The 22,598-nt window shown below is 49.7% G+C and overlaps 1 protein-coding gene across 2 annotated transcripts in view; it reads right to left on the reverse strand.

The window, feature by feature from the left end:
* LOC135554145 (3',5'-cyclic-AMP phosphodiesterase 4C-like) overlaps positions 1–17,028 on the reverse strand; it is a 33,694-nt gene extending 16,666 nt beyond the window's left edge. The window contains exons 1-6 of one of the 2 annotated variants that reach the window (XM_064986240.1): positions 15,794–17,028; positions 14,600–14,803; positions 13,969–14,005; positions 13,715–13,785; positions 12,091–12,140; positions 11,544–11,656 (exon numbers count right to left, since the gene is read on the reverse strand). In XM_064986240.1, the coding sequence (XP_064842312.1) occupies positions 11,544–11,656; positions 12,091–12,140; positions 13,715–13,785; positions 13,969–14,005; positions 14,600–14,803; positions 15,794–16,020 (702 nt within the window). In that variant the 5' untranslated portion in view covers positions 16,021–17,028. Of the gene's footprint in view, positions 1–173; positions 1,649–11,543; positions 11,657–12,090; positions 12,141–13,714; positions 13,786–13,968; positions 14,006–14,599; positions 14,804–15,793 lie in introns of those variants that run through there. The other variant, XM_064986241.1, reaches the window with a different exon arrangement.
* Positions 17,029–22,598: the final 5,570 nt, after the last annotated feature.

Raw genomic sequence — 22,598 nt, forward strand, 5'->3', positions numbered from 1 at the left:
TGAAACTTCAACGGCTTAACAAAATCACACCTACTAAGTAGAATGGACAGATAACAGCCTAAATAATGCACAGAACAGCAAGGGTGGAAAAACAGTTAATCAAACAGCTATACAAGATGGCTGCCTGTCTGTCTGGCCTGGTTCCCTTCCCCTCCCAGCCCTACTAGCCCTACCTGGTCCCACCATCCGATGAGCCAGGGTCTCGAGCAGGTCTCACAGAACAGGTCTACTAGAGGTGTCCTGCGCTCCGCTGCCATCCCAGACCCTTCCAGAACCCCTCCGGCAGCCGCACCTAGGTCCAGCTCCAGGTCTGGCCCTCCTCCCCTCCCCTGCAGCTGGCTGTAGCTGGTGGAAGACCGGGGCAGCCGGTAGCCGCCTGGCACGGGCGAGGGGCAAGGGGACGGCGAGGCGGGGTCAATGGCTTCTACCACGCCCATACTTAGGGTGACGGGGGGCGAGGGGCGCTTGCCCAGACAGGAGGACCGGTAGTGGAGCGGGCTGGGGGTGGGGGCGCTGCAGGTGTCCCAGCAGCATGAGGAGGGATTCGTCGTCAGTGTGTGGGCAGCGTGTAGGCCGCAGCCGGCCAGGCCGGAACACTCCAGAGCGACAGCTTCCCCCCGCCGAGGGTGGGGGGCGAGGGGTGGAGGGGGAGAAGGACAGGGTCCACTGGTGCTCACAGTCCGTCCCTACATGCAGTTCTCCTGGAAGCAGGCCACCCACCCAGTGCGTCCAGATATGGGCCCCAGTGTGAGGACGGTCCACAGATGAGGGTGCCCCGCAAACGGCAGGCCAGGAGCCCCCTGGATCCCCAAGCTCCAGAGACTACATCTCATCCCAGCTGGTGAGCAGAACTGACCCAAATCAAACAGCAGAGTGGGGAGAGGGGGAGGATAGGATGGGAGAAGATGGAGAGTGAGAGGGGGACCGTCTGAAGGGCAAAGAGAGGCAATGGAGGAGGAGAGGGAAGAGAGAAAAGCCAAGATGTTGTAATGAAAGATAGGTCAGACAGACTGACAGATGGAGATAAAAGAGGACAGAGTAGCTTAGAAGGATGGAGGGATGGAAAGACGGTGACGGCAGGGTGGGAAAGATGACCGTAGTATTGAGCGATGGGACAGAGGAAGAGGACAGAGAGTGACAGAGAGAGAGCGGCCGACAAATGGCAATGGAGAGAGAAAGAGAAGGAAGGAGAGACAGAGAGAGAGAAATAGGGAGCCAGGCCTGTGATGTTGCTAGCAGACGGGTGGTCAGGCTACAGAATCACAGCGGAGCTCTCGGTGTGGGGAAAAACAGGCTCTCTCCTCGTCTCCCTGCGTTGCGTCTACTCTGCAAAGTGCCCCTCCCCCACAGCGCACCGGATGCAGGCCCAGTCGTCCTCCTGCTGCATCAGCCCCGTATGTGCCTCAGTGATGATCCCAACACACACACAGTCCACAGTCCTCCTCCCAGTAGCTTCCCCCGCAGTATCCCAGTCACTCCACCGTGTCTACCTGGGCTGGTTAAATTATGTCTGAGGTTGAAACTAATCCAAGAGCTTCAGGCTTCCCTTATTTTTCCTTCCTCTTTCGTTCCTCCACCGTAGCAAAGCCCTGCTGCCTCCTGTAGCGCCGTCTCCCTGGATGCTGTAGACAGCCCTTGCAAGCTAATCAGCCAGACAGCATGCACTTGTGTGTGTGTGAGTGTGTGTGTGTGTGTGTGCGTGCAGCCTGAATGCGCATGTGCTGCAGACAGCATGTACGCCTGTCGGAAATGTGTGTGTGAGAGAGAGCGAGTACGAGGGAGGGTGTTCATATGTGTGAGTGCATGTTGGTGTGGTTTTGTGTGTATGTGTCTTTATGGCGCCTGTCTGCTCTTAAAGACCACAGCATTCTCTCTGCTTCTCTGTCAGCCAGGAGCACACACACACACACACACACACACACACACACACACACACACACACACACACACACACACACACACACACACACACACACACACTCTCCCCCCTCTCTCACTCCATCTTTTGCTCTCTTGCCCTCTGTCTGTGTCTCAAACACAGGCATCCTTACACACATACAAATCCAAACTGCTGTCTTTTGCGTTCTGAAACAGTTGCAACATGCTACATTCCCCTCAGGGTGACAAGAAAAACAAGAATACCACACTGTCTCTTTTAGACACATCACTGTTGAAGGAACCTTGCCTCTTTTTCATTGGTCGCTTCCCAGACCACAAGCCTTGTGGTCAGAGTGGTGAGCCAATGAGTAAAAGGGAAGGGCAGACCCTGTTGTTCGATAGCAACCAAGGTTACAGCAGAGACATCAGCATCAGGACCCCTCCTCCCTCTTCTCCTGTGCCCTGTGTCTTCCCTTCCCTTCCCACCCACAGACCCTCACCCTCCCCTTCTCGCTCTCGCTCTTGCGCTCTCTCTCTCTCTCTCTCTCTCTCTCTCTCTCTCTCTCTCTCTCTCCCCCGTCTCTCTCTCTCCATCCTACATTTTAAGCGGAACATCTTGCTGCAGCTCATGCATTCATGTGCACGAATACACATCCGCTACAAACACAGTCTCTAAACTGCAGTATACAGTATACACATATCACCCATACCTTTGTACATATAGAGCATCTGACAAATCTTTTGGGCATTTTGTGTACATGCACACATACACTCCCTTCGGCCTCAAAAGGACAATACACAAATCCCAAACATCACTGGGACTAACAGCTCCTGCAAGCCACAAGACTGTGATAGCCCACTGAGCTAAAAGCTAGACATTATCCAGGGGAGCTAACCCAAGTCATCACGTCAGACAAGGTTACTCATCACGAGAGTGTGGCTGACCGATCCACCTCTGTTACATTAGCTTGGCCAGTCCGCAGTCCACATTCACATAGTTCAGTTCCGCTAAATGCGAACAAGGCTCCCATACATTAATGAAACATACAGCATGGTGGTACGGGATAGTGGTAGTAGTTGTGGTGGTGGTGGTAATGGTGGTGTAGGGTAGTGGTAGTAGTAGTGGTGGTGTAGGGTAGTGGTAGTGGTGGTGTAAGGTAGTGGTAGTGGTGGTGGTAGTGGTTGTGTAGGGTAGTGGTAGTAGCTGTGTAGGGTGCTGGTAGTGTTAGTGGTGGTGGTGGTAGTGGTGGTGTAGGGTAGTGGTAGTGGTTGTGTAAGGTAGTGGTAGTAGTAGTGGTGGTAGTGGTGGTGGTGTAGGGTAGTGGTAGTGGTTGTGCAAGGTAGTGGTAGTAGTAGTGGTGGTAGTGGTGGTGGTGTAGGGTAGTGGTTATGTAGGGTAGTGGTAGTGGTAGTAGTAGTGGTGGTGGTAGTTCTTGTGTAGGGTAGTGGTAGTAGCTGTGTAGGGTACTGGTAGTGGTAGTGTAGGGTAGTGGTAGTGGTGGTATGGAATAGTGGTAGTGATGGTGTAGGGTAATGGAAGTGGTAGAAGTGGTGGTGGTGGTAGTGGTAGTGTTAGTGGTGGTAGTGGTGGTGGAGGGTAGTGGTTGTGTAGGGTAGTGGTAGTAGTAGTGGTAGTGGTAGTGGTGGTGTTGGGTGGTGGTGGTGTAGGGTAGTGGTGGTGGTGGTGGTAGTGTAGGGTAGTGGTAGTGTAGGCTAGTGGTAGTGGTAGTGGTAGAGGTAGTGTAGGGAAGTGGTAGTGGTAGTGTAGGGTAGTGGTAGTGTAGGCTAGTGGTAGTGGTAGTGGTAGAGGTAGTGTAGGGTAGTGGTAGAGGCAGTGGTAGAGGTAGTGGTAGTGGTAGTGGAAGTGTAGGGTAGTGGTAGTGGTAGTGGTGGTGGTAGTGGAAGTGGTAGTGTAGGGTAGTGGTAGTGGTGGTGTGTGCTAGTGGTAGTGGAAGTGGTAGTGTAGGGTAGTGGTAGTGGTAGTGGTAGTGGTAGTGGTAGTGGAAGTGGTAGTGTAGGGTAGTGGTAGTGGTAGTGGTAGAGGTAGTGGTAGTGGTAGTGGAAGTGGTAGTGGTAGTGGTAGTGTAGGGTAGTGGTCGTGTGGGCTAGTGGTTGTGTAGGGTAGTGGTAGTGGTGGTGGTGGTGTACGGTAGAGGTAGTGGTAGTGTAGGGTAGTGGTAGTGTAAGGTTGTGGTGGTGTAGGGTAGTGGTAGTGGTAGTGTAAGGTTGTGGTGGTGTAGGGTAGTGGTAGTGGTGGTGGTAGTGGTTGTGTATGGTAGTGGTAGTATCTGTATAGGGTACTGGTAGTGGTAGTGTAGGGTAGTGGTAGTGGTGGTACGGTGTAGTGGTAGTGGTAGTAGTAGTGGTGGTGGTAATGGTGGTGTAGGGTAGTGGTGGTGGTAGTGGTTGTGTAGGGTAGTTGTAGTAGTAGTGGTGGTGGTGGTAGTGGTAGTGGTGGTGTAGGTTAGTGGTAGTAGTGGTGTAAGGTAGTGGTAGTAGTAGTGGTGGTGGTAGTGGTTGTGTAGGGTAGTGGTAGTAACTGTGTAGGGTGCTGGTAGTGGTAGTGGTGGTGGTGGTAGTGGTGGTGTAGGGTAGTGGTAGTGGTTGTGTAAGGTAGTGGTAGTAGTAGTGGTGGTAGTGGTGGCTGTGTAGGGTACTGGTAGTGGTAGTGGGAGTGGTAGTGTAGGGTAGTGGTAGTGGTGGTATGGGATAGTGGTAGTGATGGTGTAGGGTAATGGAAGTGGTAGAAGTGGTGGTGGTGGTAGTGGTAGTGGTAGTGTTAGTGGTGGTAGTGGTGGTGTAGAGTAGTGGTTGTGTAGGGTAGTGGTAGTAGTAGTTGTAGTGGTAGTGGTGGTGTTGGGTAGTGGTGGTGGTAAAGGTAGTGCTAGTGTAGTGTAGTGGTAGTGGTGGTGGTGGTAGTGTAGGGTAGTGGTAGTGTAGGGTAGTGGTAGTGGTAGTGGTAGAGGTAGTGTAGGGTAGTGGTAGTGGTAGTGTAGGGTAGTGGTAGTGGTAGAGGTGGTAGTGGTAGAGGTAGTGGTAGTGTAGGGTAGTGGTAGTGGTGATGGTAGTGGTGGTGTAGGGTAGTGGTAGTGGTAGAGGTAGTGGAGTATAGGGTAGTGGTAGTGCTGGTGTAGGGTAGTGGTAGTGGTGGTATAGGGTAATGGTAGTGGTGGTGTAGGGTAGTGGTAGTGGTAGAGGTAGTGGTAGTGGAAGTGGTAGTGTAGGGTAGTGGTAGTGGTAGAGGCAGTGGTAGTGGTAGTGGAAGTGGTAGTGTAGGGTAGTGGTAGTGGTAGAGTTAGTGGTGGTGTAGGGTAGTGGTAGTGGTAGAGGTAGTGGTAATGTAGGGTAGTGGTAGTGGTTGTGTAGGGTAGTGGTAGTAGTAGTGGTAGTGGTAGTGGTGGTGTTGGGTAGTGGTGGTGGTAAAGGTAGTGGTAGTTTAGTGTAGTGGTAGTGGTGGTGGTAGTGTAGGGTAGTGGTAGTGTAGGGTTGTGGTAGTGGTAGAGGTGGTAGTGGTAGAGGTAGTGGTAGTGTAGTGGTAGTGGTGGTGTAGGGTAGTGGTAGTGGTGATGGTAGTGGTGGTGTAGGGTAGTGGTAGTGGTAGAGGTAGTGGAGTATAGGGTAGTGGTAGTGCTGGTGTAGGGTAGTGGTAGTGGAAGTGGTAGTGTAGGGTAGTGGTGGTGTGTGCTAGTGGTAGTGTTGGTGGTAGAGTAGTGTAGGGTAGTGGTAGTGGTTGTGTAGGGTAGTGGTAGTGGTAGTGGTGGTGGTAGTGTAGGGTAGTGGTAGTGGTAGTGGTGGTGTGCTCGTGGTAGTGGAAGTGGTAGTGTAGGGTAGTGGTAGTGGTAGAGGTAGTGGTAGTGGTAGTGGTAGTGTAGGGTAGTGGTAGTGGTAGTGGTAGAGGTAGTGGTAGTGGTAGTGGTAGTGTAGGGTAGTGGTAGTGGTGGTGTGTGCTAGTGGTAGTGGTGGTGGTAGTGGTAGTGGTAGTGTAGGGTAGTGGTAGAGGTAGAGGTAGTGGTGGTGTAGGGTAGTGGTAGTGGTAGAGGTAGTGGTAGTGTAGGATAGTGGTAGTGGTGATGGTAGTGGTGGTGTAGGGTAGTGGTAGTGGTAGAGGTAGTGGAGTATAGGGTAGTAGTAGTGCTGGTGTAGGGTAGTGGTAGTGGTGGTATAGGGTAGTGGTAGTGGTAGTGATGGGTAGTGGTGGTGTAGGGTAGGGTAGTGGTAGTGGTGGTGTAGGGTAGTGGTGGTGTAGGGTAGTGGTAGTGGTGGTGTAGGGTAGTGGTGGTTTAGGGTAGTGGTAGTGGTGGTGTAGGGTAGTGTTGGTGGTAGAGGTAGTGGTGGTGTTGGGTAGTGGTAGTGGTAGTGTAAGGTGTGTGGTCGTGTGGGCTAGTGGTTGTGTAGGGTAGTGGTAGTGATGGTGGTGGTGTAGGGTAGAGGTAGTGGTAGTGTAGGGTAGTGGTAGTGTAAGGTTGTGGTGGTGTAGGGTAGTGGTAGTGGTAGTGGTAGTGTAAGGTTGTGGTGGTGTAGGGTAGTGGTAGTGGTGGTGGTAGTGGTTGTGTATGGTAGTGGTAGTATCTGTATAGGGTACTGGTAGTGGTAGTGTAGGGTAGTGGTAGTGGTGGTACGGTGTAGTGGTAGTGGTAGTAGTAGTGGTGGTGGTAATAGTGGTGTAGGGTAGTGGTGGTGGTAGTGGTTGTGTAGGGTAGTTGTAGTAGTAGTGGTGGTGGTGGTAGTGGTGGTGTAGGTTAGTGGTAGTAGTGGTGTAAGGTAGTGGTAGTAGTAGTGGTGGTGGTAGTGGTTGTGTAGGGTAGTGGTAGTAACTGTGTAGGGTGCTGGTAGTGGTAGTGGTGGTGGTGGTGTAGGGTAGTGGTAGTGGTTGTGCAAGGTAGTGGTAGTAGTAGTGGTGGTAGTGGTGGTGGTATAGGGTAGTGGTAGTGGTTGTGTAGGGTAGTGGTAGTGGTAGTAGTAGTGGTGGTGGTAGTTATTGTGTAGGGTAGTGGTAGTAGCTGTGTAGGGTACTGGTAGTGGTAGTGGGAGTGGTAGTGTAGGGTAGTGGTAGTGGTGGTATGGGATAGTGGTAGTGATGGTGTAGGGTAAAGGAAGTGGTAGAAGTGGTGGTGGTGGTAGTGGTAGTGGTAGTGTTAGTGGTGGTGTAGGGTAGTGGTTGTGTAGGGTAGTGGTAGTAGTAGTGGTAGTGGTGGTGTTGGGTAGTGGTGGTGTAGGGTAGTGGTGGTGGTAAAGGTAGTGGTAGTGTAGTGTAGTGGTAGTGGTGGTGGTAGTGTAGGGTAGTGGTAGTGTAGGGTAGTGGTAGTGGTAGTGGTAGTGTAGGGTAGTGGTAGAGGTGGTAGTGGTAGTGTAGTTTTAGTGGTGGTGTAGGGTAGTGGTAGTGGTGATGGTAGTGGTGGTGTAGGGTAGTGGTAGTGGTAGAGGTAGTGGTAGTGTAGGGTAGTGGTAGTGGTTGTGTAAGGTAGTGGTAGTGGTGGTGGTAGTGTAGGGTAGTGGTAGTGGTAGTGGTGGTGTGTGCTCGTGGTAGTGGAAGTGGTAGTGTAGGGTAGTGGTAGTGGTAGAGGTAGTGGTAGTGGTAGTGTAGGGTAGTGGTAGTGGTAGTGGTAGAGGTAGTGGTAGTGGTAGTGGTAGTGTAGGGTAGTGGTAGTGGTGGTGTGTGCTAGGGGTAGTGGTGGTGGTAGTGGTAGTGGTAGTGTAGGGTAGTGGTAGAGGTAGAGGTAGTGGTTGTGTAGGGTAGTGGTAGTGGTAGAGGTAGTGGTAGTGTAGGGTAGTGGTAGTGGTGATGGTAGTGGTGGTGTAGGGTAGTGGTAGTGGTAGAGGTAGTGGAGTATAGGGTAGTAGTAGTGCTGGTGTAGGGTAGTGGTAGTGGTGGTATAGGGTAGTGGTAGTGGTAGTGATGGGTAGTGGTGGTGTAGGGTAGGGTAGTGGTAGTGGTGGTGTAGGGTAGTGGTGGTGTAGGGTAGTGGTAGTGGTGGTGTAGGGTAGTGGTGGTTTAGGGTAGTGGTAGTGGTGGTGTAGGGTAGTGTTGGTGGTAGAGGTAGTGGTGGTGTTGGGTAGTGGTAGTGGTAGTGTAAGGTGTGTGGTCGTGTGGGCTAGTGGTTGTGTAGGGTAGTGGTAGTGATGGTGGTGGTGTAGGTTAGAGGTAGTGGTAGTGTAGGGTAGTGGTAGTGTAAGGTTGTGGTGGTGTAGGGTAGTGGTAGTGGTAGTGGTAGTGGTAGTGTAAGGTTGTGGTGGTGTAGGGTAGTGGTAGTGGTGGTGGTAGTGGTTGTGTATGTTAGTGGTAGTATCTGTATAGGGTACTGGTAGTGGTAGTGTAGGGTAGTGGTAGTGGTGGTACGGTGTAGTGGTAGTGGTAGTAGTAGTGGTGGTGGTAATGGTGGTGTAGGGTAGTGGTGGTGGTAGTGGTTGTGTAGGGTAGTTGTAGTAGTAGTGGTGGTGGTGGTAGTGGTGGTGTAGGTTAGTGGTAGTAGTGGTGTAAGGTAGTGGTAGTAGTAGTGGTGGTGGTAGTGGTTGTGTAGGGTAGTGGTAGTAACTGTGTAGGGTGCTGGTAGTGGTAGTGGTGGTGGTGGTGGTGTAGGGTAGTGGTAGTGGTTGTGCAAGGTAGTGGTAGTAGTAGTGGTGGTAGTGGTGGTGGTATAGGGTAGTGGTAGTGGTTGTGTAGGGTAGTGGTAGTGGTAGTAGTAGTGGTGGTGGTAGTTATTGTGTAGGGTAGTGGTAGTAGCTGTGTAGGGTACTGGTAGTGGTAGTGGGAGTGGTAGTGTAGGGTAGTGGTAGTGGTGGTATGGGATAGTGGTAGTGATGGTGTAGGGTAAAGGAAGTGGTAGAAGTGGTGGTGGTGGTAGTGGTAGTGGTAGTGTTAGTGGTGGTGTAGGGTAGTGGTTGTGTAGGGTAGTGGTAGTAGTAGTGGTAGTGGTGGTGTTGGGTAGTGGTGGTGTAGGGTAGTGGTGGTGGTAAAGGTAGTGGTAGTGTAGTGTAGTGGTAGTGGTGGTGGTAGTGTAGGGTAGTGGTAGTGTAGGGTAGTGGTAGTGTAGGGTAGGGGTAGTGGTAGTGTAGGGTAGTGGTAGAGGTGGTAGTGGTAGTGGTGGTGTAGGGTAGTGATGGTGTAGGGTAGTGGTAGTGGTGGTGTAGGGTAGTGGTGGTGTAGGGTAGTGGTAGTGGTGGTGTAGGGTAGTGGTGGTTTAGGGTAGTGGTAGTGTAGGGTAGTGGTGGTTTAGGGTAGTGGTAGTGGTGGTGTAGGGTAGTGTTGGTGGTAGAGGTAGTGGTGGTGTTGGGTAGTGGTAGTGGTAGTGTAAGGTTGTGGTAGTGTGGGCTAGTGGTTGTGTAGGGTAGTGGTAGTGGTGGTGGTGGTGTAGGGTAGAGGTAGTGGTAGTGTAGGGTAGTGGTAGTGTAAGGTTGTGGTGGTGTAGGGTAGTGGTAGTGGTAGAGGTAGTGGTAGTGTAGGGTAGTGGTAGTGGTGATGGTAGTGGTGGTGTAGGGTAGTGGTAGTGGTAGAGGTAGTGGAGTATAGGGTAGTAGTAGTGCTGGTGTAGGGTAGTGGTAGTGGTGGTATAGGGTAGTGGTAGTGGTAGTGATGGGTAGTGGTGGTGTAGGGTAGGGTAGTGGTAGTGGTGGTGTAGGGTAGTGGTGGTGTAGGGTAGTGGTAGTGGTGGTGTAGGGTAGTGGTGGTTTAGGGTAGTGGTAGTGGTGGTGTAGGGTAGTGTTGGTGGTAGAGGTAGTGGTGGTGTTGGGTAGTGGTAGTGGTAGTGTAAGGTGTGTGGTCGTGTGGGCTAGTGGTAGTGTAGGGTAGTGGTAGTGATGGTGGTGGTGTAGGGTAGAGGTAGTGGTAGTGTAGGGTAGTGGTAGTGTAAGGTTGTGGTGGTGTAGGGTAGTGGTAGTGGTAGTGGTAGTGGTAGTGTAAGGTTGTGGTGGTGTAGGGTAGTGGTAGTGGTGGTGGTAGTGGTTGTGTATGTTAGTGGTAGTATCTGTATAGGGTACTGGTAGTGGTAGTGTAGGTTAGTGGTAGTGGTGGTACGGTGTAGTGGTAGTGGTAGTAGTAGTGGTGGTGGTAATGGTGGTGTAGGGTAGTGGTGGTGGTAGTGGTTGTGTAGGGTAGTTGTAGTAGTAGTGGTGGTGGTGGTAGTGGTGGTGTAGGTTAGTGGTAGTAGTGGTGTAAGGTAGTGGTAGTAGTAGTGGTGGTGGTAGTGGTTGTGTAGGGTAGTGGTAGTAACTGTGTAGGGTGCTGGTAGTGGTAGTGGTGGTGGTGGTGGTGTAGGGTAGTGGTAGTGGTTGTGCAAGGTAGTGGTAGTAGTAGTGGTGGTAGTGGTGGTGGTATAGGGTAGTGGTAGTGGTTGTGTAGGGTAGTGGTAGTGGTAGTAGTAGTGGTGGTGGTAGTTATTGTGTAGGGTAGTGGTAGTAGCTGTGTAGGGTACTGGTAGTGGTAGTGGGAGTGGTAGTGTAGGGTAGTGGTAGTGGTGGTATGGGATAGTGGTAGTGATGGTGTAGGGTAAAGGAAGTGGTAGAAGTGGTGGTGGTGGTAGTGGTAGTGGTAGTGTTAGTGGTGGTGTAGGGTAGTGGTTGTGTAGGGTAGTGGTAGTAGTAGTGGTAGTGGTGGTGTTGGGTAGTGGTGGTGTAGGGTAGTGGTGGTGGTAAAGGTAGTGGTAGTGTAGTGTAGTGGTAGTGGTGGTGGTAGTGTAGGGTAGTGGTAGTGTAGGGTAGTGGTAGTGTAGGGTAGGGGTAGTGGTAGTGTAGGGTAGTGGTAGAGGTGGTAGTGGTAGTGGTGGTGTAGGGTAGTGATGGTGTAGGGTAGTGGTAGTGGTGGTGTAGGGTAGTGGTGGTGTAGGGTAGTGGTAGTGGTGGTGTAGGGTAGTGGTGGTTTAGGGTAGTGGTAGTGGTGGTGTAGGGTAGTGGTGGTTTAGGGTAGTGGTAGTGGTGGTGTAGGGTAGTGTTGGTGGTAGAGGTAGTGGTGGTGTTGGGTAGTGGTAGTGGTAGTGTAAGGTTGTGGTAGTGTGGGCTAGTGGTTGTGTAGGGTAGTGGTAGTGGTGGTGGTGGTGTAGGGTAGAGGTAGTGGTAGTGTAGGGTAGTGGTAGTGTAAGGTTGTGGTGGTGTAGGGTAGTGGTAGTGGTAGTGTAAGGTTGTGGTGGTGTAGGGTAGAGGTAGTAGCTATGTAGGGTGCTGTTAGTGGTAGTGGTGGTGGTGGTTGTGGTGGTGTAGGGTAGTGGTAGTGGTTGTGTAAGGTAATGGTAGTAGTAGTGGTGGTAGTGGTGGTGGTGTAGGATAGTGGTAGTGGTTGTGTAGGGCAGTGGTAGTAGTAGTGGTGGTGGTAGTGCTTGTGTAGGGTAGTGGTAGTAGCTGTGTAGGGTACTGGTAGTGGTAGTGGTAGTGGTAGTAGCTGTGTAGGGTACTGGTAGTAGCTGTGTAGGGTATTGGTAGTGGTAGTGGTTGTAGCTGTGATGGTAGTGGTAGTGTAGAGTAGTGGTAGTAGCTGTGTAGGGTAGTGGCAGTAGCTGTGTAGGGTACTGGTAGTGGTAGTGGTTGTAGTAGTGGTAGTGGTAGTGCTTATGTAGGCTAGTGGTAGTAGCTGTGTAGGGTCGTGGTAGTGGTGTTGGTAGTGTAGAGTAGTGGTAGTGATGGTGCGGTCTAGTGGTAGTGATGTTGTTGGGTAGTGGTAGTGGTAGAAGTGGTAGTACCTTGTTGGAGGCCATGTCACCGACGCTGCGGTGGGTCTGGATGGTCTCCAGCTGGTCCAGACACCAGTCTAACTCAGCCAGAGTCTCCCTTGCCATCTGCTGGTACGTCTCATCTACACACATACATAGGAGAGAAGAGGGTTGTATTAATGTGCTGTATGTATTATTATAACCGGTATGATCTCAGCATTGATATAAGATAATGTATCATAATATAATGGTCTGTGTAACGGGTCATATTCTCTACATCTGTGTGTTCTCTTGAACTGTATCAGCCAAATTGCTACATTTGTAATTTCTTAGAATTGTTCAGTTGAGACTCCAGATTGACACTTATTATTCAAATCATCTGCAGAATTAAATGCAGTCTATCGGTATCCATTATTGAGAAAGCCACAGGCTATGGTGCTGCAAATTCTCCTATTAATATCGGTGCATTTCTCTATGAGTTTTTGGAAGCTTGAGTGCACACTACCAAAACACTGTGAGTTGTGTGGGTGAGTGTTCCCAATCTGTAGACTAAAGTTCATTTTAGCAGGAAACCTACCCGAGAGTGTTGCCTGGGGAACAGTGGGTTGGCTTGTCACTGGTGACCTCCTGTGGACAAATAGATCATTACATCATCATCGGAAATTATAAAGCGTGCTCTCTAGTGGACTCTAAGAACATTACGGTTGTATTGGGCATGAATTGTGTCGCGTAACAACATAACACTGGAAATAGATAAGAAAACATATTTAACCTCATCTGTATTATGGACAATAACATTTGTGAGGAATCATAAACTATTTGCATAGATCTGCATCGCAGTCTTTTGAAATATTGTTGTAGCCAACAATATTAAAAACAATGCCTCCTTTAAGTGAGGCTCTCTCAGCTCTCAGCTGTCTCTTTCTCTACATGGAGGTTCAACTTGCAGTCTAGTGAGGGAGGATTCTGTTTGGAGCTGAGAGAATCATGCTCACTAATTATGGCTGTAGATAATTCCATGGTGCATTGTTACTGCTCATATTGACGTACTGCTAAAAAGCCTGCCAACTCATGCTCTGCCTGTTTCTTGCATTACAAAAGAGGATATATTTAGCATTATTGACCACTTCTATCCTTGTGAATAACCAGTCAGTCAGGTAGTCAGGCAGTCAGACTGTCTGTCAGTCTGTCAGGGACTTCCACTGGGGACATGTTGATCTCAGCAGAACACGATAAAGACACAACGTGATGAGAGTATTGCCACATTATACCCTGCTGATATGACACAGTTCTGACAAAATAGAAGGAAGAAATGTGATATTTACTAAAACTACATATGAAGAGTTTAATTCAAAAACAGTAAATATCCATTTTCAGAAATGTTGGTAAATTCACTGTTATTGTTTAACGAAATAATGAACAGATTGGTGTTTTTTCACTATCCAATCATGGCATTTTTGTTGTTCAATGACAGACATGTATTTCTTTAAATCGATCACTTGGTCGTTTCATTTCAGAGAGACAAATAATCATGTATTTTCTTTGCAAAATGCTGTAAATCCACCTCATTCTCAGAGAAATAAGGGAGTCCTGTTAGGTTTTACACAGTCAAATGTTACAAATAACTACCCGATTTTATAAAGAAATGTACTAATGATACATTTCTGACATCAATACAACAAAAAATAACTATTATAATAATTCAATACAGTATTATGAAATCTGTATATAAAACACTTACATTTGACATTTGAGTCATTTGGCAGGTGCTCTTATACACAGCGACTTATATAGTAAGGCATTCATCTTACGATACAGTAGCTAGGTGAGACAACCACATATCACAGTCAAATATACAGGTCACGAAGATTCCATTCCAGCAAAACAATGGATATATAGCGTTTTGCAAAAAAAACAACACATTTTCATACACATCTAAAATCTATTCCAGAAAACATCTTGAGAACAGTAATATTTTACACACACATGAAGGTACCCACAATGAATCATTCCTGGTGAAAATAACACAAGTGAAAAATTGGTTGATATAGTGTTTTGGAAATAAACTCTTCATATTCCAGTGAGAATAAGGACTGCACAGTTCCAGTGGGAAGATATCATTCATGCTTCGATAGAGAAGAGAGATGTGACCACATTGAGAGGGGTTGAAAGGGTGACGTGGCTGACGGAATGTTACTGACTTGTTAGTGGGTGTCGTGACATTGGCGAGGATGGTGAAGTTGCTTCTTACAGTTCGTAGACTGGCCAACACCTGGGGGATGGACGGACGGTGGGTGGTGGGGGCGGCGGGGAGAGGGTCAGAGAGCAGAGCGAGACAAATTCACTACATACTCAGTTTAGCGCCTTTCAAGTTCTTTACGGCATTGTTCTATCTTTAGGCAGGAAGGGTGAGGTGTACGCCACTTCATCAACAAACTGCAGAGCTGGTGCTTACCTGAGCAAAAGGGGTGACGATGAGATCTTCTGCGTGCCTGTAGAAAGAGAGATAGAAAATGAACAAAGGAAGGAGATGACAGTAAAGTCAGCAGGATAGATGGAGAGCTATCGCTGAAGTGTAACCTCTATGACAGTTTACCTTAACACATACGGGATATGTATGTGAACCAATGGTATCCATAGCCCTATCTGAATCTAAACCAAATATTTTTGGTTCTGACCAAAAAGCATCTTTCTGAAATGGAAGCAGACCAAGATAAATTACACCGCAGTGAAGCAAAAAATATTTCAGTATGAACATTAGCATAATACTGCCATAATCATAATAATCATAAATGCCAAGTCGGCTGATTGTGATTGTATAGTGACTAATGTATGGTGTTGCAGCAATCTGGAATGTCAGTGAGCCTACTCTCACTCAGAGGGGTTTTAACCATGTGGATTAGCCAAGGTGGTTTTGATGGCATGTGATGAACACAGGAAGTGGAGGTTGTAAGGGGGTACATACTCACCAAACCAGGGTTCAATTAGCACTATACATTAGCTGGGCTTGATTGAGTTTGCCTGGTGCAATGAAACCAATGGAATAGTCTTCTAAGTTCAAACCCCCGCTCAGGTTTGATACTCACCCCTCACTGTTGATGGAGGAGTTGCGTGACATGTTCTTGGGGGACATGTCATAGTCGGAGTCTGATCGGTACAGGAAGGACTCCCTGCGCTCCCCGCGACTCCTGCACCCCTCTGTGGTAAAGGAGGGGTGCAGCCCCAGCACAGGACTCGCCTGCGAATCCATGGGGCTGCGGCCGGGCGAAGGACCATTCTCTGAGTCAAAACTGAAAGACAAAGTGAGAGAGACAGGAAAGTTGTCTGGATCAATGCTTCATTCAAGGCATTTCCCTGTGTTTTATATATATTTACACACTAAGAGGTTGGAATAAATCTGTGAATTTGTAAAAAAAATGATGATAATGCCCTTTTAGTGTAAGAGTTGTTTAAAAAGACAGCCTGAAATTGCCTGTATGAGGAGTCTGGATCTCCTGCTTGTTTTCTCCTGATTCCGTGAAACCTCCAACCTCGATTTTGGGAAAACCAGTGAATGTATTGAATGTTCCCGGAATTTTGCAACCATAGGTGGGAAGAAGTTTTGGCCTGCCTGGTGACATCACCAGACGGTAAATTAGGTAACAGACCAATAAGAAAGAGAGTTCCGAACCTCTCTGCCAATAACACCTAGTATTCCCCTCCCCACTCAGACCACTCCCAGGCAGACAGTCCTAGCAACATTCTTGCGAAATTGCTCTTTGCTAAGTAGCTATTTTTGTATGTTTTTGACCATTTTAACTTAAAACAATCTCACCAAGGTACTTATTGTTACCCATGAATGAATTGATATTGAGATATTTAGAAAAATATATATGGGGGATTGGAGATGATGCAGACATTTACTTTGATGGAAGCTACAATTCATCTGCAATATTAAAGCTGATCTACATATATACACAAGAGCACCATACCAATCTAGCGTTACAGACAACCACATGACCCCAAACACAAGATTAGGAATAATCTCAAAGAGAACCAGTCAAACAGAAGCTTAGTGAGAGTTTAGTCAAAGTGTACACAGAAACATACTTGGTTGATTTCTCTTTTTTGAATCATGAATGTCTCTACAGCTTCATCAAAAATTAGAAGCACATCATGGAGGGAGATATTGTGAAGCCACACACACACGCGTAAGCACACACACACACACACACACACACACACACACACACACCACAGGGCCTATTAACTGTGCATGGCTAATTGAACACCATGAATACCTGAGAGGAAGGTGAGACTGAGACGACAGCCTGCGCTCTATACTGCGGTTGAGCTTCATACGGCGGAAAAACACGGAATTCCCGTGTCCCCGAGTGTGGTCGTGATCAGGGGACACAGGTGAGTTAGCGGAGGTGACGTAGGGAGAGGTGGGGGTCAGGCTGGGCGTGGTCAACCCCTCGGGGGTCTCCCACAGATTCATCTGTCGTGTCAGCTTCCTCTGACTCATCTCTGGAAGCTCTGGGCACGACGGAGAGGACTGACGGAAGAAACCACCATCCCTCTCTCCCTCTTCTTCTTCTCTCTCTCCCTCCCTCTTCTTCTTCTCTCTCTCTCTCTCTCTCTCTCTCTCTCTCCCTCTTCTCTGTCTATCAAACTTTGTCTGCTACTGCCAACACTTCAACCTCCCAATCGGTCTGTCAGTCACTCTCCCTCCTACGCTCCCCCCTGGCCCCCCGCCTTGTTCCACGGTTCAGTAGCAGAGCTCACATCCCAGACAAAGAGAGTTCTCCTGCACACACCAGCACAAAATCCTGCCAGTCAGAAAGCCCTTGATAACAGACCCTAATCCTATAGTTTTATTCCTGGTCCCAATCCTCAGAGTCCACGTTCAGTTGAAGTCTTCGAGCTTTGATCCTGAAGCCCTGGAGTACTGCTGCATTTGCTCACGTCCTTTGTTCACCTCCACACCACTTTGTTCCCTGTTTCTCAGCAGCTTGTTTCTTCCTGTGTAGGTTTGTTTTTGTTTATTCTGTCACTGAAGGGCGGCAGTGCAGCTGTAACCCCCAGCCTCTCAGCTATCAGCTATCAGCTATCTGAACAGGGCCACTCTCAGGGGAGGGCTTCTGATATTTCACTAGCTCAGCTCTCACTCTCTATCGCTCTGTCTGAGTCCATATACTTTTCCTGTGTGTCGTCCTCCTGCCTCGCTGTCCTTGTCCTCCCCGACCAGGCCCCTCAGGGACACTGTGGCTGCCACTCTGCCCGGGCGTCTGCCCAATGTTTCACTCACACCCACACCACCTGGAGGACACACCGAGGCTGGTTGGTCCGCTGCTCCGTTTCCTTTCTTTCTCTCTCCTTTTCTTCGCTTTCTCAGCCTGTTTTTTCTCCTTTACTTTCTTCACCTCCCCCTGCTTCAAGCGTGTGCTCTCTTTCTCTCTCCTTATCTCCCTGCTCACCGTTTCTCTAGCAGCAAAAGACCACCGGCAGTAGCGCGCGCGCGCGAGTGAGAGAGTGAGAGAGAGAGACAAAGTGGATGAGGATGGAGAAAGGAGTCAAGGAGAAAAAGGAGGGAAGGGCAGAGGAGAAGAGGAGGAGGGGTGACTCATGGCCTGTGGAACTGTTTACAAGAGCATGCATGATTTGTTTCCAAAACATTATTTTTTAACATCAACAGCCAAGCCAACAGCCAAGCTTCTTGACCTTTGCAGTACACAGAAAAACATGGGCCTACTGACCAAGTACAGAGCTACTACACAAACAGACCCCTACTCCAAGAAAATCATTTTGTGAAGTTTAAAATGTACTGTATCTGCATACATATCAGAGTGTGTGTGTGTCTGTGTGTGTGTGTGTGTGTGTGTTGTTTCTGACAAAAAGAAGAGAGACAAGAGAAGTGTTTATCTGCATGTATGCATGAACACTTGTGTATGTGCATGTGTACAACAGTGAGTTTGTGTGTATCTGTTTGTTTTTTCATGCTAATGTGAATCTTGTGTCATCCGTTTCTTTGTTTTTGCAGCAGCAGCCGAGGTAAATCCCGGTGCATGAATCCTACATACCACTAGGCTGACTAGACAAGGCAGATAGCAGCACAAAGACTATCCACAGAGCAGAACACTACAGAGATGAGATGCCTTGTCAACCACCCATTTCCCCCTCCTCTCTCTCTCTCTCTCTCTCTCTCTCTCTCTCTCCTCCCACACTGTCACTGTCTGCTGTCTTTCAAGACCCTTCCTTTCCCTTTCTGTCATGTGTCTCTCTTCCAGTGACTCACCCCAGAATAATGAAGGAAAAAGAAGAAGGCACCAGCTGGATGGTAGAGGGGAACTCAGCTCCCATTTGTTTGTGGGGCACAAGGGACCCGCCTGAGCATAGCCCTCATAAGTCACTCATGAACAGTCCTTTATGAAATATGGGCTATGGGAACATTGCTCTGATCCTCTGACAGCTGAAGGATTCCTACTCATTGTGACAAATGCAATTAAAAGCTGCAGGGGGTCGATGCAAAATGTAAAAAGTCCATAATCAAATGATCAGTTATTAAGTAATAAAGCTGGACGTTTCAGTGTGAATTTGTGTGAACAAACACACAAACACAGTATACATGCACACACACACACACACACACACACACACACACACACACACACACACACACACACACACACCCTAACAAAGTGTGATTTTCTACCGCAAACACTTCAGTATCCCTGCACATTGTCAATTTGGTATTGGCAGTGTACATAGCTTCCTATCTTTATTTGTTATTTCTCTTGTTTTCTTTATCATATAGAGTACCCGTCAAAAGGTTGGACACACCTACTCATTCAAGGATTTTTCTTTATTTACATTTTTCTACATTGCAGAATAATAGTGAAGACATCAAAACTATGTGTCACGACTTCTGCCGAAGTTGTTTCCTCTCCTTGTTTGGGCAACGTTCGGTGGTTGGCGTCGCCGGTCTTCAAGCCATCATTAATCCACTTTTAATTTTCCATTTGTTTTGTCTTGTCTTCCCACACACCTGGTTTCAATTCCATCATTACATGTTGTGTATTTAACTCTCTGTTCCCCCCATGTCCTTGTCCGGAATTGTTTATTGTAAGTGCTTGTGCACGTTATGTCTGGTGTGTGACGAGTTTTGTGCCCATGGTATTGATTGTTTTGTTTACAGTGATTTGTATTATTAACCTGCGCCGTTGTAAATCAGTTTTTGCTCTCCTGCGCCTGACTTCTCTGCCGCCAGTACACACCCTTACAGAATTTCGGACCAAACTTATGGAGTCAGCAGGAGCAGGTACCCCGGGTATAGAGGTGGAGGAGCGCGTCCGGGAGCATGCAGCAATGCTCCACCATCTTGGCACCGCGGTGGACCGCGTTGTCCAGACAATGGACCGCTGGGAGAGACAGGGAGTTCTACCAGCACCTCCACCAGCACAACCGGGGTCTCCACTATGCACCCCTCCTTCTCCTGGACCCAGTGGGATTCGTCTCTCCCTTCCCCAGGAATACAATGGGATGGCTGCGAACTGCCAGGTGTTCCTGTTGCAGCTGGACTTATACCTGGCTCCTTCGGGCCATGAGAGGGTGTCTGCCCTCGTCTCGTGCCTCACCGGGAGAGCGGGAGTGGGTCAACGCCGTGTGGAGAGAGGGAGATCTGGCGTTGGACCATTTTGAGGAGTTCACCCGCCATTCCCGGGCAGTCTTCGACCACCTGCCCGAGGGTTGAGGGGCAGGTGAACGACTCTTCCATCTGAGACAGGAGACGAGGAGAGCCCAGGAGTTCGCCCTGGAGTTTCGGACCCTGGCTGCCGGCGCGGGATGGAGAGACAGGGCCCTGATTGACCATTATCGCTGCAGTCTGCGCGAGGACGTCCGTCGGGATTTGGGCTGCAGAGACACCACCCTCACATTCGACCAGCTGGTGGACCTGAGGTCTGTGCCGAGTTGGTTCCTCTGGGGATCGAGGCAGCAGGCTCTGGCGTCACCCCAGGTGAGCCGGCACCATTCTCACCCAGAGCCCTCTGTTGCACATATGTTTTTGTATGTCACTTTTCCTGAGTTTTCCCCGCATTCCCAGCATAAAGCGCTCGTCGATTCAGGTGTGGCTGGGAATTTCATAGATCGTTTGCCCATAGGTTAGGGATCTCCATTGTTCCCGTGGCTGTGCCTTTCCCCGGTCACGCCTTAGATAGTTGACCATTAGGGTCAGGGTTGATTAGGGAGGTCATCGCTCCTCTGGGCATGGTGATGCAGGGAGGTCACAAGGAGAGAATTAGTCTCTTCCTTATTGACTCTCTGTTTAGGGATTTCCGTTGGTGCTACTACGGTGGAAAGTCCAGACCAGGTCTCCACCGTGCGCATTCCCCCTGAATATGCCGATTTGGCACTCGCCTTCTCCGGAAAGAAGGCGACTCAATTATGATAGATGTCTCCGAATCCCTGCGTCAGGGGTACATTTTGTCCTCCACTTCACCCGCCTCAAGTTTATTTTTTGTGAAGGAGGGAGGTCTGCACCCGTGTATTAACTATCGAGGTCTGAACCAGATCACTGTGAGGTACAGAAACCTGCTACCGCTCATATCCACAGCGATTGAGTCAATGCACGGGGCACGCTTCTTCACCAAACTAGTTCTCAGGAGCGCTTACGACCTGGTGTGTATCCGGGAGGGAGACGAGTGGAAGACGGCTTTCAGTACCACCTCAGGGCACTATGAGTACCTTGTCATACTGTACGGGTTGATGAATGCGCCATCAGTCTTCCAAGCCTTTGTAGACAAGATTTTCAGGGACCTGCACGGGCAGGGTGTAGTGGTGTATATTGATGACATTCTGATATACTCCGCTACTCGCGCCGAGCATGTGTCCCTGGTGCGCAGCGTGCTTGGTCGCCTGTTGGAGCATGACCTGTACGTCAAGGCTGAGAAATGCCTGTTCTTCCAGCAGACTGTCTCCTTCCTATGGTACCACATTTCCACCTCAGGGGTGGAGATGGAGAGTGACCGCATCTCAGCCGTGCGTAATTGGCCGACTCCCACCAAGGTAAACGAGGTGCAGCGGTTCTTAGGGTTTGCCAACTACTACCGGAGGTTTATCCGGGGTTTTGGTCAGGTAGCAGCTCCCATTACCTCACTGCTGAAGGGGGGCCCGGTGTGCTTGCAGTGGTCAGCTGAGGCGGACAGGGCTTTGAGTCACCTGAGGGCTCTGTTTACCTCGGCTCTCATGCTGGCCCGTCCGGATCCCTCTTTGGCGTTCATAGTGGAGGTGGATGCATCCGAGGCGCTCGGGTACGCCACCGAAGCCCGCCCCTGTGCCTTCTTCTCGAAGAAGCTCAGCCCGGCGGAGCGAAACTATGACGTGGGGGACTGGGAACTGTTGGCTGTCGTCAAGGCCTTGAAGACGTGGAGACATTGGCTTAAGGGGGCTAAACACCCTTTTCTCATCTGGACTGACCACTGCCATCTGGAGTACATCCGGGCATCGAGGAGACTGAACCCTCGCCAGGCAAGGTGGGCCATGTTTTTCACCCGTTTTGTGTTCACCCTTTCCTACAGACCTCCCCGTCTCCTGCCTGGTGGTGCCGGTAGTGTGGGAGCTGGACGTGGACATTGAGCAGGCATTACGTGCAGAGCCCGCTCCTGTCCAATGTCCCGTCTGCTGTTCGTGACCGGTTGATCTATTGGGCCCACATGTCACCCTCCTCTGGTCATCCTGGGATCGGTCGGACAGTGCACTGTTTGAGCGGGACGTACTGGAGACCTACCTTGGTTAAGGATGTGAGGGTTTATGTTTCCTCCTGCTCGGTGTGCGCTCAGTGCAAGGCTCCTAGGCACCTGCCCAGGGAGCTGTCGGTGGATTTTCTTACCGATCTCCCCCCTCACAGGGTAACACCGCGATCTTGGTCATTGTGGATCGGTTCTCTAAGTCCTGTCGTCTCCTCCCTCTGCCCGGTCTCCCTACAGCCGTACAGATTGCGGAGGCCTTGTTTACGCACGTCTTCTGGCACTACGGGGTGCCGGTACTACCGGGTCTGGCTCTTGGCCCGAAACCCACCCTTCTGCCTGCCCTGCCGGAAGCTGGGTCTGCGGTTTGTGGGGTCATTAAAAGTCCTGAGGAGAGTGAACGAGGTTTGTTATAGGTTACAGCTTCCCCCCGATTACCGTATTAACCCCTGGTTCCATGTGTCTCTCCTCAGGCCAGTGGTTGCTGGCCCGCTCCAGGAGTCTGAGGTGCGGGAAGTTCATCCGCCCCCACTAGACATCGAGGGGGCCCTGGCGTTCAGTATCTCGTGGAATGGGAGGGGTACGGTCCGGAGGAGAGGCGTCGGGCGAGGGGCCTTCAGCATCTCGTGGAGTGGGAGAGGTACAGTCGCCCTGCGCCTCGCCCCCTGGGTCGTCCCCGAGGCCGGTGTCAGCGCGCTGCTGGAGCCGCGCATCAAGGGGGGGGTACTGTCACGACTTCCACCGATGTTGGTTCCTCTCCTTGTTCGGGCAGCTTTCGGCGGTCGGCGATGCCGGTCTTCTAGCCATCATTGATCCACTTTTCATGTTTTGTCTTGTCTTCCCACACACCTGGTTTCAATTCCATCATTACATGTTGTGTTTTTACCCCTCTGTCCCCCCCCCCCCCCCCCATGTCCTTGTCCGGAATGTCTGGTGTGCGACAGGTTTTGTACCCATTGTATTGATTTTTTGTTTAAGGTGATATTTATTATTAAACTGCACCGTTGTAACACAGATTTTGCTCTCCTGCGCCTGACTCTGCTGCCAGTACGCACCCCTTAAATAATTTTTTTTAAACTATGAAATAACACATATGGAATCATGTAGTAAGAAAATAAGTGTTAAACAAATCAAATATGCTTTACATTTTAGATTCTTTAAAGTAGCCACCCTTTGCCTTGATGACAGCTTAGCACACTCTTGGCATTCTCTCAACCAGCTTCATGAGGAATGCTTTTCCAACCGACTTGAAGGAGTTCCCACATATGCTGAGCACTTGTTGGCTGCTTTTCCTTCACTCTGCAGTCAAACTCATCCCAAACCATCTCAATTGTGTTGAGGTCGGGTGATTGTGGAGGCC

This window comes from Oncorhynchus masou, chromosome 14, assembly GCF_036934945.1.
Source record: "Oncorhynchus masou masou isolate Uvic2021 chromosome 14, UVic_Omas_1.1, whole genome shotgun sequence".
In the NCBI taxonomy this organism is placed as follows: Eukaryota; Metazoa; Chordata; class Actinopteri; order Salmoniformes; family Salmonidae; genus Oncorhynchus; species Oncorhynchus masou.